General features: G+C 42.0%; 1 protein-coding gene across 2 annotated transcripts in view; it reads left to right on the top strand.

The window, feature by feature from the left end:
• Positions 1-17,651, top strand: part of LOC118394654 (beta-1,4-galactosyltransferase 2-like) — a 141,529-nt gene that overhangs the window by 96,785 nt on the left and 27,093 nt on the right. For both annotated transcript variants that reach the window (XM_035788089.2, XM_035788090.2), the window contains exon 4: positions 16,316-16,503. In XM_035788089.2, coding sequence (XP_035643982.1) covers positions 16,316-16,503 — 188 coding nt within the window. The remainder of the gene's footprint in view (positions 1-16,315; positions 16,504-17,651) is intronic.

Here is a 17,651-nt window from a genome sequence, read left to right on the forward strand (position 1 = left end):
TGGTAAAGAGCCACCAAAACATGCTGATTGGCACATGTGCTCTTCTGTTGCTCTTTAAAAAAAAAAGTGATATCAGTCTTGGTGTGTTTTCTGACCGATTCAGTTTGGTTAATGATGTTTGTCCCCCATGAGACACTTCTTCAAGCTCCTCAGAATGAATCTAAGATAACTCAAGAAATCTGCCATTCATTTTGATGTTTTTGCTGATGCATGTTTTAGTTGCACAATTTTACATCTAACTAAGGTTTTTGGTGCAGTATTTCTCAAGTAACAAAATCTACGTCTACATGTCTTATGTAAACAAAGTCAGAGCTGCTGAGCTGTTCTGTCTCACTGTCTATGCTATTGGATAGAGCACAACCTCCGCAGCTGTTCACCCCATGTTAGTGGGCAAATGGACATCGTCAAATCAAAACCCAACCTTAATTTAACTGTTGTGACGCACGGATGTTCTAAACCCAGTTTTAGACCAGACTGACTTTATGACCAAAATTATCCTATTTAAAATGTTCAATCAATTTTGACACTAGAATAACTGTTTCTGACTTGTATCGATGCCATACAGGCCGTTTTCAAAGGGATTCATTGTTTTTTAAAGGTAGTCACCCTTTAAATTATACTAATGAAATGAACCATACATGAATACATGTCATTTATATATATATATGCTTGAGAATCTCTGATAGAAGTGGAGTCATCAATTAATATGAAAATAAGCCTGTGACTTAAGGGTTGGAGGAGCTTCTCTCTGTGTTTTTGCTGGGGGGCATTAAGGTCCATGTGCTTATTGATTGTGATCCGCAGATGCCTTGTTCATCTTGCCCGGGCAGAGACTGAAGTGTGAGCTTGTTTTTCCCAGTTATTTTTACACTTTGTTCACGCCTACATGAATAATCATTCTATTCTTTTTTTACATTTATTTTAAAGCATTGTAAACTTTATTTTTGGTCCAGTGGGTGGTTGGTCTGTGGCCATGACTCTCTGTGAGTGGTTGCATTTCTCCACCCTTATCCCTTGACTGTTTACAGGAACAATGGTGAGGTGTTTGCTCTGTCCCTATACTATATATTGCCCTTTAACCTGTGTAGCCTTCTGCCTGGTGTGTTTAACTTGTCTAAAGTATGGTATCTTTAAAGCTATTTTTTTATTTGTTTTTTTATTTGTATTTTTTTTCTAGTTGAGTATATTATTTATATTGCTTTGTCTTGTCTGTGTGTGTGTGTGTGTGTGTGTGTGTGTGTGTGTGTGTGTGTGTGTGTGTAAAACTTAATAAACAGAGTAAAACAAAAAAAAAGAAGTGGAGTCATGCCCATAGAATTGGGAATTAGAATATGGCCATGACATCCATTTATTAAATTGAATGTTTGTGTGTGCGTGCGTGCCTGTTTTTGTATTCAGTGTAACACCAGAGTTTAAATACACAATCATATGACTGTGGCTGGAGCAGAATGAAGTCAATTTAGGAAATTAAGGACTTATTCTTGAATTGCCACATTTCTTCTCTCTATGGCGAGGCAAAACATGCCTTACCATTCTGACAGTGAGGTTGTCTACTGTGGGTGGACAGAATGCGAAGTCGGGGGTTAACCTAGCTGAACTGTCCAAACTGAGAGTTGCTATAGACAGACCACACCAGGAGATGAGCTGAATCCAAAAGGGCACCCTATTCCCTTTATAGTGCACTAAAAAGGGCTTTGGTCAAAAGTAGTGCCCTATGTAAGGAATAGCAATATGGTGTCATTTGGGACACAACCATGGTTTGTTCTAAATAGTGTTTGACCTTTAAAGCTATGTGAAATTGAGGCCAGCTTCTGGTGTACTTTAATAATACACTGACCTGAGCTAGATTACCAGAGAAGTCCTCAAAGCTGAGAATGGACACAATACAGGTGAAATCAATTTACAAAGCAATGAAATAGAAAACAGAACAAAATCCTTCTACGCTTTCCTCAACCACACAACCCCAGAGGAAATGCATCAATAGCTTCTTGTTCACTTGTTCAATATTTTATGACGGTTGCTGTATGAACCCAGAGTACTCTGTACAGAATGTTTCTGTTTTATATAACACACGCGGTATCCTTGCCAAAGCAAATGTTGCCAGTCAGAGTAAATCCAAAAACAAGAATACACCGGCTCAAACATTCAATCAACAGTACAATACTGAATTCAGAGTAATAAGGTAGATATATTTTGATATAGTTCAAATTCAGTTTTATATAGGTATATACCAGTGTACCATTTGACTAGACTTAGATGTTTCGTGGTTTTCTATCCTTTCATTTCTATCCTTTTTCTATTAATTTTTAATGGAACACATCAGGATATGCTGATGAACATGATTTCTTACAAGGTTCTCTCGAGTCGTTAATGGAATTAGGATTCCATGATGAGACAGATGCTCTTGGACTAATGAAAGTGGTAGTTCGGAAGGCTCATGATCATGTTCCAATACTCACCACCAGGACCAAGTTGAAGTACATTACTCTTTAACATTCATATCATTCTGATAGTATGTGGTCCTGCAAAGGCTGCTGCTCGCCAGGGGATTATTTTCACACATGTAGCTGCATTTCTAATTATGCTACAGTACATAGCCTACAAGGTACAAGGAGGAAGGTTGCACATTTTCCAACCACAGTCAGTTCATTTGTAAGGTCATATCTCCAGTTTACTGAAGTGAAAAGAGTGCTACAGTCGTTACCAGAATGAATATGAGTCAGTGTGGGGGATAGCGACATCCTTTTTTACAGTTAAACCTACCATTAAAAGGTTAATCTAAGAGAATGGCAGTCCTATTTAATTTATCCTATCTACAGATGTAAGATCTTACTTTGAGACAGTTTTCTACAGCAGGGAAATAATCCTGCAGCAAGAGGAAATTTGTATTATTTTGTGGATTATAATTTATACAAGTGGAAATTACAAACCTCAGAATCCTTTTAAAACCTCAAATGCACTACACGTTTAACATTTCCTGCATTGCCGGAAAGCTCTCCTGCAACAGAGTGATCAAATTAAGCCCCTACATCTGTATGTGAAGGGGAATGAATGGGCAGGCCTTATGAAAGGTCTTATGGGAGGTCTTTTCATTAACAAAGGGAATACTACAGTACTAGCATCAGGGCTGTGTCCCGAATGTCAGCCTATCCCAAAATAGTGCACTACCTTTGACCAAAGCCTGGTCACAAGTAGTGCTCTATTTAGGGAATAGGGTGCCGAAGCCTATTATTCAAAGTGCCAACAGTACTGTAGTTGATCCAGAGATGTTCATGTCTCATGAGGATCTGTGCTACAGGTACACTCTGCTCTAAAATGAAAATGGAACAGAGAGGGAGGAAATCCCTTTGGAGGGATCTTCGTCGAACGGAAGGACAGCAGAGAGATACTCCCATGTCACCAGAAGCATCGATCTAGGCTACATGCTACAGTAGAACGGAGTAGTTGTTTTTGTCTCAGGGGACATCATGGATGATTGTGAACACTCCAGTGGATTAACAACAAGCCATCCATCCACCACAGACAGGAGTCAATCACCTCTCACATCACCTCTCTCCACCTTCCATCCTGGAATAAATCATGTGTAGTTGGCCTAGCATCATGTTTGGTTGGCCTAACATCATATTTGGTTGGCCTAGCCCTGCTTGAAGCCACACTTTGACTTAGCGTGTGATATGAGTCTGTGGTGTTGGCAATGCTCTGTGAACCTGAAATTAAGGACTTATTTGAGTAACATCACTGGTCGCTCATCCCCTCTCTAGATGACAAGACATCATTGCTGCTGTATTGGTAGAGATTAAGTCTAATCTATGCTTGTGTCCATTGCATCCTGAGAGATAGGATGCGTCCTAAATGACCCCCTAATTAATTTATAGTGCACTACGTTTGACCAGGTCGCAGACTACATAAGGTCTCAGTAGCAGCAGTTACCGCCGGCCAGGCAAGCCGACTGGCAACATTTAAGATTTACACACACTTCCCATGTGGCCATCTTCCTCTTCCACTCTAAGAGAGAACTTTCTTCTTCTAGGAGCAGCAGGTAGCCTAGCGGTTAAAAGTGCTGGGCCAGTAACTGAAAGGTCGCTGGTTCGAATGCCCCAGCCGACTGGGTGAAACATCTGTCTGTGCCCTTTAGCAAGGCACTTAACACAAATTGCTCCTGTAAGTCACTCTAAATAAGAGTGTCTACTAAATGACTAAAATGTCAAATGTTGTGTGACTTCTATGAAGGGTAAACCATGGCAAGGGCATCATTATTAGACGATGAGTCATATGCACACACATTTCCATACTCCACTCTGAGGTTATGGCGAGTGTTGTTTATCTCCTGATGATACAGCGTGTTCCTCTCCGCTCACCCTAAACCCTGAACCTGCTGCTGTCTCAATAACATGCATTGTATGTATGGCCATGAATAATCAAGAGCTTTAAAATCCCTAATACATCATACAAGCACTATCTCTTTGTTGCATCTCAACCCCATTTATTTCAAAATAGGTGATTTATGTTCACTCTGCCCAGTAAAAGCCTTATCGATACCCCACTGCACCAGTTGATAACCAAGGTTATGTCCCAAATGGCACCCTATTCCCTGTATAGTGCACTACTTTTCTGGTCAAAAGTAGTGCACCATGTAGGGAACAGGGTGCTCCCCAGTGGAGGCTGTGGCGTATTAATCACACGAATCGATGAGTTGAGCCATAAGACTGAGCAATAAGTCCTGCTCAAAGCTGCTGATGGCTGTTAAGATATCAAACCAGGCCAGGTATAACTTATAGGTTTAATTCGTTTGGATTGATATTCAGATCACATGTCCAGTGGGAATGGTAGACGCTTGACAACTTTTATGCTGTGTACTTCTCAAGAGTATCTTGTCCTGTGCCCAGGTTTTTTTTCACCTTTTTTTGTTCACCTTTATGGCCAAGATAAAGCAAAGCAGTGTGACACAACCAACAACACAGAGTTACACATGGAATAAACAAACATACAGTCAATAATACAATATAAAAAAGTCTATATACAGTGTGTGCAAATGAGGTAAGGAGGTAAGGCAATAAATAGGCCATAGTGGTGAAATAATTACAATTTAGCAATTAAACACTGGAGTGATAGATGTGCAGAAGATGAATGTGCAAGTAGAAATACTGGGGTGCAAAGGATAAAAATCTGGATGAGGTAGTTGGATGGGCTATTTACAGATGGGCTATGTACAGGTGCAGTGATCTGTGAGCTGCTCTGACAGCTGGTGCTTAAAGTTAGTGAGGAAGATATGAGTCTCCAACTTCAGTGATTTTTGCAATTCAATTCGTTCCAGTCATTGGTAGCAGAGAACTGGAAGGAAAGGCAGCCAAAGTAGGAATTGGCTTTGGGGGTGACCAGTGAGATATGCCTGCTGGAGTGCGTGCTATGGGTGGGTGCTGCTATGGTTACCAGTGAGCTGAGATAAGGCCGGGCTTTATCTAGCAAAGACTTATAGATGACCTGGAGCCAGTGGGTTTGGCGACGAATATGAAGCAAGTGCCAGCCAACGAGAGCATACAGGTCGCAGTGGTGGGTAGTAAATGGGGCTTTGGTGACAAAATGGATGGCACTGTGATAGACTGCATCCAATTTGCTGAGTAGAGTGTTGGAGGCTATTTTGTAAATGACATTGCCGAAGTCAAGGATCGGTAGAATAGTCAGTTTTACGATGGTATGTTTGGCAACATGAATGAATGATGCTTTGTTGCAAAATAGGAAGACGATTCTAGATTTAATTTTGGATTGGAGATGCTTAATGTGAGTCTGGAAGGAGAGTTTACAGTCCAACCAGACACCTAGGTATTTGTAGATGTCCACATATTCTAAGTCAGAACCGTCCAGAGTAGTGATACTGGACAGGCGGGCAGGTGCTGGTAGCGATCTGTTGAAGAGCATGAATTTAGTTTTACTTGCATTTAAGAGCAGTTGGAGGCCACGGAAGGAAAGTTGTATGGCGTTGAAGCTCGTCTGGAAGTTAGTTAACACAGTGTCCAAAGAAGGGCTGGAAGTATACAGAATGAATTAATTAATTAATCAACAATGCCGTGCAAAAAAGCATCAATCTATGTGATAATGTACTTTTCACTCTCTCGCTTCCCAAAGAGTATAATATGCTCTTTCATGATACTTTAGTCAATGTATCATGTTGCTGTTGGTAATGAAATGGTATACGTATGTGATGACAATAATGTTACATCTACAGTATACTTTAATTCGTTCTCAAAGGGGATGTTAGCTGGTTTCTCTGATGAGGGTGAAGCCTTTTCATGTTCCATTGACTATCAGAGGTCAATAAAGCTAGGGTAGACTCTAGTAAGGTTGTCACACATACCTAAAACCAAGAAATGAATTATTTGCTGATTTAGGAAAGTGGTTTATTTAATTTAATATCTCTCTTGTAGCCTATACCAATAATACACCAGGGAAAAATGTGGGTCCTTTGTGGAATGTTGGTATGATATTTCCAAATGTTTTGTGGCATGCTCGCATGTGGAGAGTCTACCTAAAAGTACATGGGAGAATAAGCGGTCTTTGCATGCTATTCATGCTTGATGCATCCGGACAGATGCATCGGAATCAAATTAGCGAGGCTTGTTGCGCATGCTTAAACAGTCTAAGCCTAGTAATGAACTTAGGTTGCGCCCCAACTTAGGTTTAACAATATGCCCTTTAATACCTTTGTAGGCCCTGGTCAAAAGGTGTGCATTATATAGGGAATAGGGTCATAGAATGCCATTTGGGGCACAACCTTATTCTCTTAGCAGCAACTCAAAAGAACACGGGTATAACTCACAGTGACGGGGATTGGAGGTGCCTCAATCAGTATTATTAGGAGGCAGCTGGTGCCCCATTGCTCCTAATACAAATACATTTTGAAGCCATCAACACTCAGCCAAGCATCACCCACGACCAGACTCAACCACAGGCATCTTGTTCTGGCTCGGTTAACATGGGACATCCTCCTAATAATGCAACAAGTTAGAACATCTTGGCTCAGCCTGTCAACCTGTTGGGAGTGGTCAAGTACATTATCTCTTTCCACCGCCGTGATCATTTGGCTCATCTGACTCCTGTGACTCCTGGCTTTGCGATGTGGCAGTTTCCACCTGTTCCCCATGGCCTGAGTGCTACTGGTCTCAGTGTAATTTCAGGACATGTAGGCAGAAGCCATTTGAGAACCACACAGGGATTGAAGGACAGTCCTGTCACTGCCTGGATGACTAGAGATGTGTGCTGATCTCAGTGACACATGCCATCAAACCTATCTTATGGACCCTGGGACTTAACACCTCCCTCTGAAACTAGATTCTGGACTTCCTGATGGGCCGCCCCCAGGTGGTAAGGGTAGGTAACAACACATTTGCCATGCTGATCCTCAACACGGGCACCCCTCAGGGGTGCGTGCTCAGTCCCCTTCTGTACTCCCTGTTCACTCATGACTGTACGGCCAGGCACGACTCCAATACCATCATCAAGTTTGCCGATGACACAACAGTGGTAGGCCTGATCACTGACAACGATGAGACAGCCTATAGAGAGGAGGTCAGAGACCTGGTCGTATGGTGCCAGGACAACAACCTCTCCCTCAACGTGATCAACACAAAGGAGATTATTGTGGACTACAGAAAAAGTAGGACCGAGCACGCCCCCATTCTCATCGACAGGGCTGTAGTGGAACAGGTTGAGAGCTTCAAGTTCCTTGGTGTCGACATCACCAACAAACTATTATGGTCCAAACACACCAAGACAGTCGTGAAGAGGGCATGAAAACGCCTATTCCCCCTCAGGAGACTGAAAGGATTTGGCATGGGTCCTCAGATCCTCAAAAGGCTCTACAGCTGCACCATCGAAAGCATCCTTACTGGTTGCATCACTGCCTGGTACGGCAACTGCTCGGCCTCTGACCACAAGGCACTACAGAGCATAGTGCGTACGGCCCAGTACATCACTGGCTCCAAGCTTCCTGCCATCTAGGACCTCTATATCAGGCAATGTTAGAGGAAGGCCCTAAAAATTATCAAAGACTCCAGCCACCCAAGTCACCGCACGGCAAGCGGTACCGGAGCGGCAAGTCGAGGTCCCCAAGCCATAAGACTCCTGAACAGCTAATCGAAGGGCTACCCAGACCCCTCTTTTATGCTGCTGCTACTCTCTGTTTATAATCTATGCATAGTCACATTCTACTTACAGTGCCTTGCAAAAGTATTCATCCCCCTTGGCGTTTTTCCTATTTTGTTGTGTTACAACCTGTAATTTAAATAGATTTTTATTTGGATTTCATGTAATGGACATACACAAAATAATCCAAATTAGTGAAGTGAAATTTAAAAAATGTATTCACCCCCTTTGCTATGAAGCCACTAACTAAGCTCTGGTGCAACCAATTACCTTCAGAAGTCACATAATAAGTTAGATTGTACACAGTCTTTATTTAAGTGTCACATGATCTCAGTATAGATACACCTGTTCCGAAAGGCCCCAGAGTCTGCAACACCACTAAGCAAGGGGCACCACCAAGCAAGTGGCACCATGAAGACCAAGGAAATCTCCAAACAGGTCAGGGACAAAGTTGTGGAGACTTACAGATCAGAGTTGGGTTATAAAAAAACATATCTGAATCTTTGAACATCCCACGGAGCACCATTAAATCCATTATTAAAAAATGAAAAGAATATGGCATCACAACAAACCTGCCAAGAGAGGGCCGCCCACCACATCTCACAGACCTGGCAAGGAGGGCATTAATCAGAGAGGCAACAAAGAGACCAAAGATAACCCTGAAGGAGCTGCAAAGCTCCACAGCTGAGATCAGAGTATCTGTCCATAGGACCACTTTAAGCAGTACACTCCACAGAGCTGGGCTTTATGGAAGAGTGGCCAGAAAAAAGCCATTGCTTGAAGAAAAAATTAAGCAAACACGTTTGGTGTTCACCAAAAGGCATGCGGGAGACCCCCCAAACATATGGAAGAAGGTATTCTGGTCAGATGAGACTAAAACAGAGCTTTTTGGCCATCAAGGAAAACACTATGTCTGGCACAAATCCAACACCTCCCATCACCCCGAGAACACCATCAACAACACCAAGCATGGTGGTGGCAGCATCCTGCTGTGGGGATGTTTTTCATCGGCAGGGACTAGGAAACGGGTCAGATTTGAAGGAATGATGGATGGCACTAAATACAGGGAATGTCTTGAGGGAAACCTGTTTCAGTCTTCTAGAGATTTGAGACTGGGACGGAGATTCACCTTCCAGCAGGACAGTGACCCTAAGCATACTGCTAAAGCAACACTCAAGCGATTTAAGTGGAAACATTTTAATGTCTTGGAATGGCCTAGTCAAAGTCCAGACATCAATCCAATTGAGAATCTGTGGTATGGTTATGCACGCTCAACATTTCTGTTTTTTTTGTGTTATTTCTTGTTTGCTTCACAATAAAAAATATTTTCCATCTTCAAAGTGGTAGTCATGTTGTGTAAATAAAATGATACAACCCCCCCCAAAATTATTTTAAATTCCAGGTTGTAAGGCAACAAAATAAGAAAAATGTCCTAGGGGGTGAATACTTTTGCAAGCCACTGTACATATTACCTCAATTACCTTGACTAACCGGTGCCCCCGCACATGTACTTTGTACCGGAAACACCTTTATATAGCCTCGCTTGTTATTGTACTGCTGCTGTTGAATTATTTGTTACTTTTATTTTCTATTTTGCACTTATCTATTTTTTACTTAACACTTATTTACATTTTTTCAGAAATTCTTAAAGCACTGTTGGTTAAGGGCTTGAAGTAAGCATTTCACTGTAAGGTCCTGTTGTATTTGGCGCATGTGACAAATAAGATTAGATTTTATTTTCCTGACATCGTTAGAAAGGGCTTGTAAGTAAGCGTTTTATGGTAAAGTCTACACCTGTTGTTTTTGGTGCATGTGTATCACGTATACTCCCTCTCCAGCCTCTAGGTCATCAGGCTGCTGATTATCCCGCACACCTTTCACCATCGTCAAGCGCACCAGCGCCTCATGACACTCACCTGGACTCCATCATCTCCTTGATTATCTTCCCTATATCTGTCAGTCCCCTTGGTTCTTTCCTCAGGTGTTATTGATGCTGATTCATGTTTTGTTTGTTTATTTTTATTTAACCAGGCAAGTCAGTTAAGAACAAATTCTTATTTTCAATGACGGCCTAGGAACAGTGGGTTAACTGCCTGTTCAGGGGCAGAACGACAGATTTTGTACCTTGTCAGCTCAGGGATTTGAACTTGCAACCTTTCGGTTACTAATCCAATGCTCTAACCACTAGGCTACCCTAATACACTCACTCACTCCCTGTACTTGCTTCCCGACTCTCAGCGCACTCGTTACAATGTGACAAATAAAATGTGATTTGATATGACCTACTATGAGTATACCAAACATTACAAACACCTTCCTAATATTGAGTTGCACCCCTTTTGCCCTCAGAGCAGCCTAAATTCGTCAGGGCATGGACTCTACAAGATGTCAAAAGCATTCCACAGGGATGCAGGCCCATGTTGACAACAATGCTTCCCACTGTTGTGTCAAGTTAGCTGGATGTCATTTGGGTGGTGGATTGTTCTTGTTACACACGGGAAACTGTTGAGCTTGAAAAACCCAGCAGTGCTGCAGTTCTTGACACAAACTGGTGCGCCTGGCACCTACTACCGTACCCCGTTCAAAGGCACTTAAATCTTTTGTCTTGCCCATTCACCGTCTGAATAGCACACATACAAAATCCATGTCTCAAATGTCTCCATCCTTAAAAATCCTTTAACCGATCTCATCCCCTTCATCTACACTGATTGCATTGGATTTAGCAAGTGCCATTAATAAGAGATCATAGCTTTCACCTGGATCCATCTGGTCATGGAAAGAGCAGGTGTTTCTGATTTTTTGTGTACTTGGTGTATGCTGTCATGTCACACAATTCTACAGTTTGCTTGTTTATCAGTGTGCAGTCCTGCACAGTACACAGCCACAGTCTCTTTAATGCATGTTTTATGTTTTGTACGATGAACTGCGAGGTTTGAATGCTACAGTATGTCAAGCCATTTGATACTGACTCTTATGTAGGAATGTCCCAGTACTAGTTTCTCTACTGTACACTGAGTGTACAAAACATGTTCTTTCCATGACAGACTGACCAGGTGAATCCAGGTGAAAGCTATGATCCCTTATTGATGTCACTTCATCAATTCAATCAGTGTAGATGAAGGGAGGAGATGGATTAAATAAGGATCTTTAAGTCTTAAGAAAATTGAGACATGGATTGTGCATGTGTGCCATTCAGAGAGTGAATGGGCAAGACAAAATATTTAAGTGCCTTTAAACAGGGTATGGTAGTAGGTGCCAGACAAGAACTGCAATGCTGCTGGATTAACAGTTTCCCGTGCGAATCAAGAATGGTCCACCACCTAAAGGACATCTAGCCAACTAGACATCTAGTTCTGCATTAGCATTGAATAGCCTCCGCGATATGCAACTTTTCAGGGAAGTCAGGAACCAACACAGTCAGTTAGGAAAGCTAAGGCTAGCTTTTTCAAACAGAAAATTGCATCCTGTAGCACTAATTCCCAAAGGTCCATCCACGGAGAACAAGAGCACTTCCTCCCAGCTGGCCACTGCACTGAGGTTAGGAAACACTGTCACCACCGATAAATCTACAATAATAATTTTTCTATGGCTGGCCATGCTTTCCACGTGGCTACCCCTAACCCGGCCAACAGCACTGCACCCTGCAGCAACTTGCCCATGCCCCCCACCGCCTCTCCTTCACCCAAATCCAGACAGCTGATGTTCTGAAAAAGCTGCAAAATCTATATCCCTACAAATCAGCTGGGCTAGACAATCTGGGGCCTCCCTTTCTAAAATTATCAGCCGCAATTGTTGCAACCCCTATTACTTGCCTGTTCAACCCCTCTTTTGCATTGTCTGAGATCCCCAAAGATTGGAAAGCTGCCGCGGTCATCCCCCTCTTCAAAGGGAGAGACACTCTTTTGAAATTTTTGATTAAACAAATAAAATTTAAAGTAACACAAAACAATTACAATAACAAGGCTATATACAGGGGGTACCGGTACCGCGTCAATGTACGGGGGTACATGTTAGTTGAGGTAATTCAGGTAATGTGTACATAGGTGTAAAGTGATGATGCATAGATGATAAACAGCCAGTAGCAGCATCATAAAAAAGGGGGGCAATGCAAATAGTACGGGTAGCCATTTGATTCTCTGTTTAGCAGTCTTATGGCTTAGACTTGGAGCTCCGGTATCATCTGAAAACAGAGTTTTATCTGATGCTTCACCTTATTATGCTACTTGTTTCCTTACACACACATGCACCCCCCTAAATAACACACGAACAGACACCACAAGTTGCTGCTGAGGGGAGGACGGCTCATAGTAATGGCTGGAATGGAGTTAACGGAATGGTATCAAACACATGTATTTGATACCATTCCAATTATTCCTTTCCAGCCATTACTATGAGCCCCAATTAAGGTGCCCCACCGGCCTGTGCTGCACACACACACACACAGACCCACCCCCCTACACAGACACACTCACAGACACACAGACAGTCAGCACTCAATCTAGTTTAGTTCTCACTAGTGGCCTCCCTCACCCTGCGTTGATAACAGCAGTGGGTGATAGGGTCAGTCTGCTGGGGACTGATAAACTCGACACAAGGCAGTCCATCCGACAACGCTGAATACAATCACTCAGGATGAGCCAGGCAGCGCTGGGTCTAAGCGTTGCTCCTAATCTGTCTCCATAGCAACTGCCCAGGTACGTCTGAGCTTGACTGCGGTCGGTCAGCCAGCTGGGGGATTCCGGATGGCGTCGGCGTGGCAACACAGTGGCGCTATAGAAGGAGAGCCCTGATGAGTTATCCTGTTGATTATCAGATAAAGATAATGGGGTTAATTGCCTCTCACAGGCCATTTACAGGAAGATTGGCAGAACTGTGATAGCTGCCAGAGAGATGAGACACCAGGGATATGAGGAGCAGGCAGGGTAAGATATTAGGGAAAGATCAAATCCAATTTTATTTGTCACATACACATGGTTAGCAGATGTTAATGCGAGTGTAGCAAAATGCTTGTGTTTCTAGTTCCGACCGTGCAGTAATATCTAACAAGTAATCGAACCTAACAATTTCACAACAACTATCTTATACACACAAGTGTAAAGGAATGAATAAGAATATGTACATACAAATATATGAATGAGCGATGGCCAAACAGCATAGGCAAGATGCATTAGATGGTATAGAGTACAGTATATACATATGAGATGAGTAATGTAGGGTATGTAAACATGAAATAAAGTGGCATTGTTTAAAGTAGCTAGTGATACATCAATTTTGTCATTATTAAAGTGGCTAGAGATGAGTCAGTATGTTGGCAGCAGCCACTCAATGTTAGTGATGGTTGTTTAACAGTCTGATGGCCTTGAGATAGAAGCTGTTTTTCAGTCTCTTGGTCCCAGCTTTGATGGACCTGTACTGACCTCTCCTTCTGGATGATAGCGGTGTAAATAGGCAGTGGCTCAGGTGGTTGTTGTCCTTGATGATCTTTTTGGCCTTCCTGTGACATCGGGTGGTGTAGGTGTACTGGAGGGCAGGTAGTTTGCCCCTGGTGATGCGTTGTGCAGACCCCACTACCCTCTGGAGAGCCTTACGGTTGTGGGCGGAGCAGTTGCCATACCAGGCAGGATGCCAGGCAGGACCCGGCAGGATGCTCTCGATTGTGCATCTGTAAAAGTTTGTGAATGCTTTTGGTGACAAGCTGAATTTCTTCAGCCTCCTGAGGTTGAAGAGGCGTGTCAGGTAGGGTGGAGGGGATATGGTCCTTGACTAGTCTCTCAAAGCACTTCATGATGACGGAAGTGGTTGTGGAATCCTTTGACATCATGCTTGGAAGGATACTGTCTTGTTGTAGATTGGCAACACAGAGCAGACATAACTCTTGGTGAAGTTTAAAACACAATAATTAGCCTAATGTCAAAATCTTTTCCATCCTGAAGCTGACAGGCATGGAGGATGAATATTTCAAGAATAACCCAGAATAATGTCTTCCAATTTCTGTTGTGCTGATGGATGAGACCTCTTACTTAGCAGGTCCCATTCAACTTCTCAAATCATCTGTTTGAAACCCATGTCTCCTAATCCTATCATCCTAACACCAGCTCTCTTATTCTGTGGTGTTGTAATGGTGGGTGTGTAGTTGTCAACATATCATCCCTATTATGGATGTGAACTTTCTTCACAGCCGTGTGATTACACAAGATGTACAGCTCCATTTGCTAGAGATGCCTGATGGTTCAGGCGGAACACATCTTATTAAAGCAATAAAAATGACTCCAATAATGTTTAATGAGCTCACCAACTGGAGAGAAAAAAGGCAATTTGTTTTTTTTATAGATATATTACCTTATCTGTCTTCGTTGGTCTGATAAAGCCACATTTTGAAGTCTCTAATGTTCTCTTCTTGGTGCCTTTGAAAATATTCAAATTAACATAAGTATTGATTGGAACCAGAGGATGCAGAATGCATCATCTCCCCGGCAGGAAGTGGAATGAGAAACTTTTTGAAACAGATTGTTTTAGTCTCCTACTATTAAATGATGTACAGTATGTTTTTCGGATAAAGAAGAAAAGCTACAGTTAATAAAACATTTAAATAAAGATTTGCATAAAGCCAACCCCCCCCCCCGTATTTATTTGGACAGTCAAGCTACATTTTTTAAATGTGTCTATACTCATTTGCATTTTGACAAATGTTTTATATGAGGCGGCCGTACTTAATGTCACTTTTTTGTGGGGTATTTTCATACGTATCTGATTTACCTTTTAGAAATAAAAGCACTTTATATCTAGTTCCCCCAAAATAGTCATAAGTATTTGGATAAATTCACTTATATTGTACTAAAGTAGTCGAAAGTTTAGAATTTGGTCCCATACAATAGAGTGCTCTCAAGACCTCAAGGAAGATATACATGAATGACCAGAGTGCGGGCCCCTGGAGCCTTATATCAAAGATTGTATTTTTTATTGACACGATAGTCAAGTGACCACTCGCTCTAACAATGGAAATACATGTCCTCAAAGATGAAGGCAGACGGGAGGAGGCGAGATCAGGTGAGAGCATTCTAGCCAATGAGAGGGCAGACACGTGTGAACAACAGGCCATAGAGATAGATAGAGGACTCATCTTTGTTTCTGTGCCATTATAGTGCCATTGAGGCTATCTTGATTTTAAAGTAGAGAATTGTATTCTTCTTCATTGGCTGATTGCTCCAAACTCATAGGAATCTCCACCCAGTTGACCACTTTAAAATGGTGGAAGCCCTCAATGGCAATGTCCATGCTAAAACGTGTTATATCCATGATGAGTCCTCTTATCTTAATGAAAACAGGCACATCTCTGATATAATTGTTTTTAAATAAAAGTTGCCCGAAATGCCATGTGCATCCACTTATATCAGTGTATTCGTTAACAACCTAAGCATTATGAAACTTTTATTCAATCAAATAAACCTCATGTAGCAAATTACCAATAAAAAATGTTGTTGACCAAATTCGACACACTCATTGACCTTCATACAAAAAACATTTTCATGGCCAGTTTTTGGTGGAGTAAAACCTCTCGCTTAGCCTCTTCCTCTCTTCTTATATTGAGCAGGGTCCCCACCCTCCTTTGCCACACGATTTGTCTGTCTACGACAGACGCTGTTTGCTTATCCAGCTAATTCCCATTGTGAGACACCTCACTATTATCAGAGAACAGGGGTTACACAAGTAACCTTAACATTTTACCTGTGGATTATTTGTTTGAATCTCAGTTATTACAGGATTACAAAGGATTACGTGTTGAACAACATTATGAGTTCAAATGTTAAAACTGATACGTTACTTTACCTGAGGCACTGTGATTGGTTCTGTTATCAAAAAAAGGGAAGCAAGTTGTGATGCAGTATTTTTTACGTAGCATAGTTTCATCTTAGTTGTCGGATATCTGATGTGGGCCATTCTTCCTGTGGGGTTCTTTACAACATGTTTCTTTGTCAATATGCTGTGTTATACACACAATGATCTGTTACATCAGCACAAGCTTGCTATTTAGGCTTGCAAATACCACCTACAGAACCCGATATGTTAAGTCTAGCATTTTTGCTTGAACTATGGCAAATGTAACTTAATCCCCCTACAGTAGATCTCAGTATGTCCATCAGTTTCTGACCAGTGTTGTTTCTATGTTATCTTGCAGCTTGGCGAGGACACCTTCAACAGAGCCAAGCTCCTGAATGTGGGCTACACCGAGGCCCTGAAGGATGCAGAGTATGACTGCTTCATCTTCAGCGACGTGGACCTCATCCCTATGGACGACCGTAACCTCTACCACTGTTACGACCAGCCACGACACTTTGCCATCGCTATGGACAAGTTTGGCTTCAGGTAGGTCAACTCTATTATGTACTGTCACTCACACGTATATTTACTCTGAGTGAAATCTGTTATTCGTTTTTCAAGCCTATATTCTTCAAACTCCTAGCATCTTATGTTTATTGATTTGGTAATGTGGATGCTTTTAAATGGATAGTTCTTATATAAAAGTTTGAAGACATTGTTTCGGGACTGCACACATTATTTTTACAGGATGACGCAACCTGTTTTGCTGAATATAATGGCGAAATTCACCAAAAGTAAAAGCAAAAGTACTGTCTCCAGTTCTTTTGACTGGGTTTGAAATGAACTTTCACTTTGCCTTTCATTGGATTCCAGACAACTTGCATATTAAACTGTGATGTGAAAATGTTTGTCTTTGTGTATGGGCCAAAGGGCAACCCAATCATGTCACTTTCTAATCAAATCAAATCAAAGTGTATTTGTCAAATGCGCCGAATACAACAGGTGTAGTAGACCTTACAGTGAAATGCTTAATTACAAGCCCTTAACCAACAATGCAGTTTTAAGAAAATACCAACAAAAAAAGTAACAGATAACAATAACAAATAATTAAAGAGCAGCAGTAAAATAACAATAGCGGAGCTATATACAGGGGGTACCTGTACAGTCAATGTGGAGGCTATATACAGGGGGTACCTGTACAGTCAATGTGGAGGCTATATACAGGGGGTACCTGTACAGTCAATGTGGAGACTATATACAGGGGGTACCTGTACAGTCAATGTGGAGACTATATACAGGGGGTACCTGTACAGTCAATGTGGAGACTATATACAGGGGGTACCTGTACAGTCAATGAGACTATATACAGGGGTACCTGTACAGTCAATGTGGAGACAATATACAGGGGTACCTGTACAGTCAATGTGGAGGCTATATACAGGGGGTACCTGTACAGTCAATGTGGAGGCTATATACAGGGGGTACCTGTACAGTCAATGTGGAGACTATATACAGGGGGTACCTGTACAGTCAATGTGGAGACTATATACAGGGGGTACCTGTACAGTCAATGTGGAGACTATATACAGGGGGTACCTGTACAGTCAATGTGGAGACTATATACAGGGGGTACCTGTACAGTCAATGTGGAGACTATATACAGGGGGTACCTGTACAGTCAATGTGGAGACTAT

This window comes from Oncorhynchus keta, chromosome 15 (assembly GCF_023373465.1).
Source record: "Oncorhynchus keta strain PuntledgeMale-10-30-2019 chromosome 15, Oket_V2, whole genome shotgun sequence".
NCBI classification, from domain to species: domain Eukaryota; kingdom Metazoa; phylum Chordata; class Actinopteri; order Salmoniformes; family Salmonidae; genus Oncorhynchus; species Oncorhynchus keta.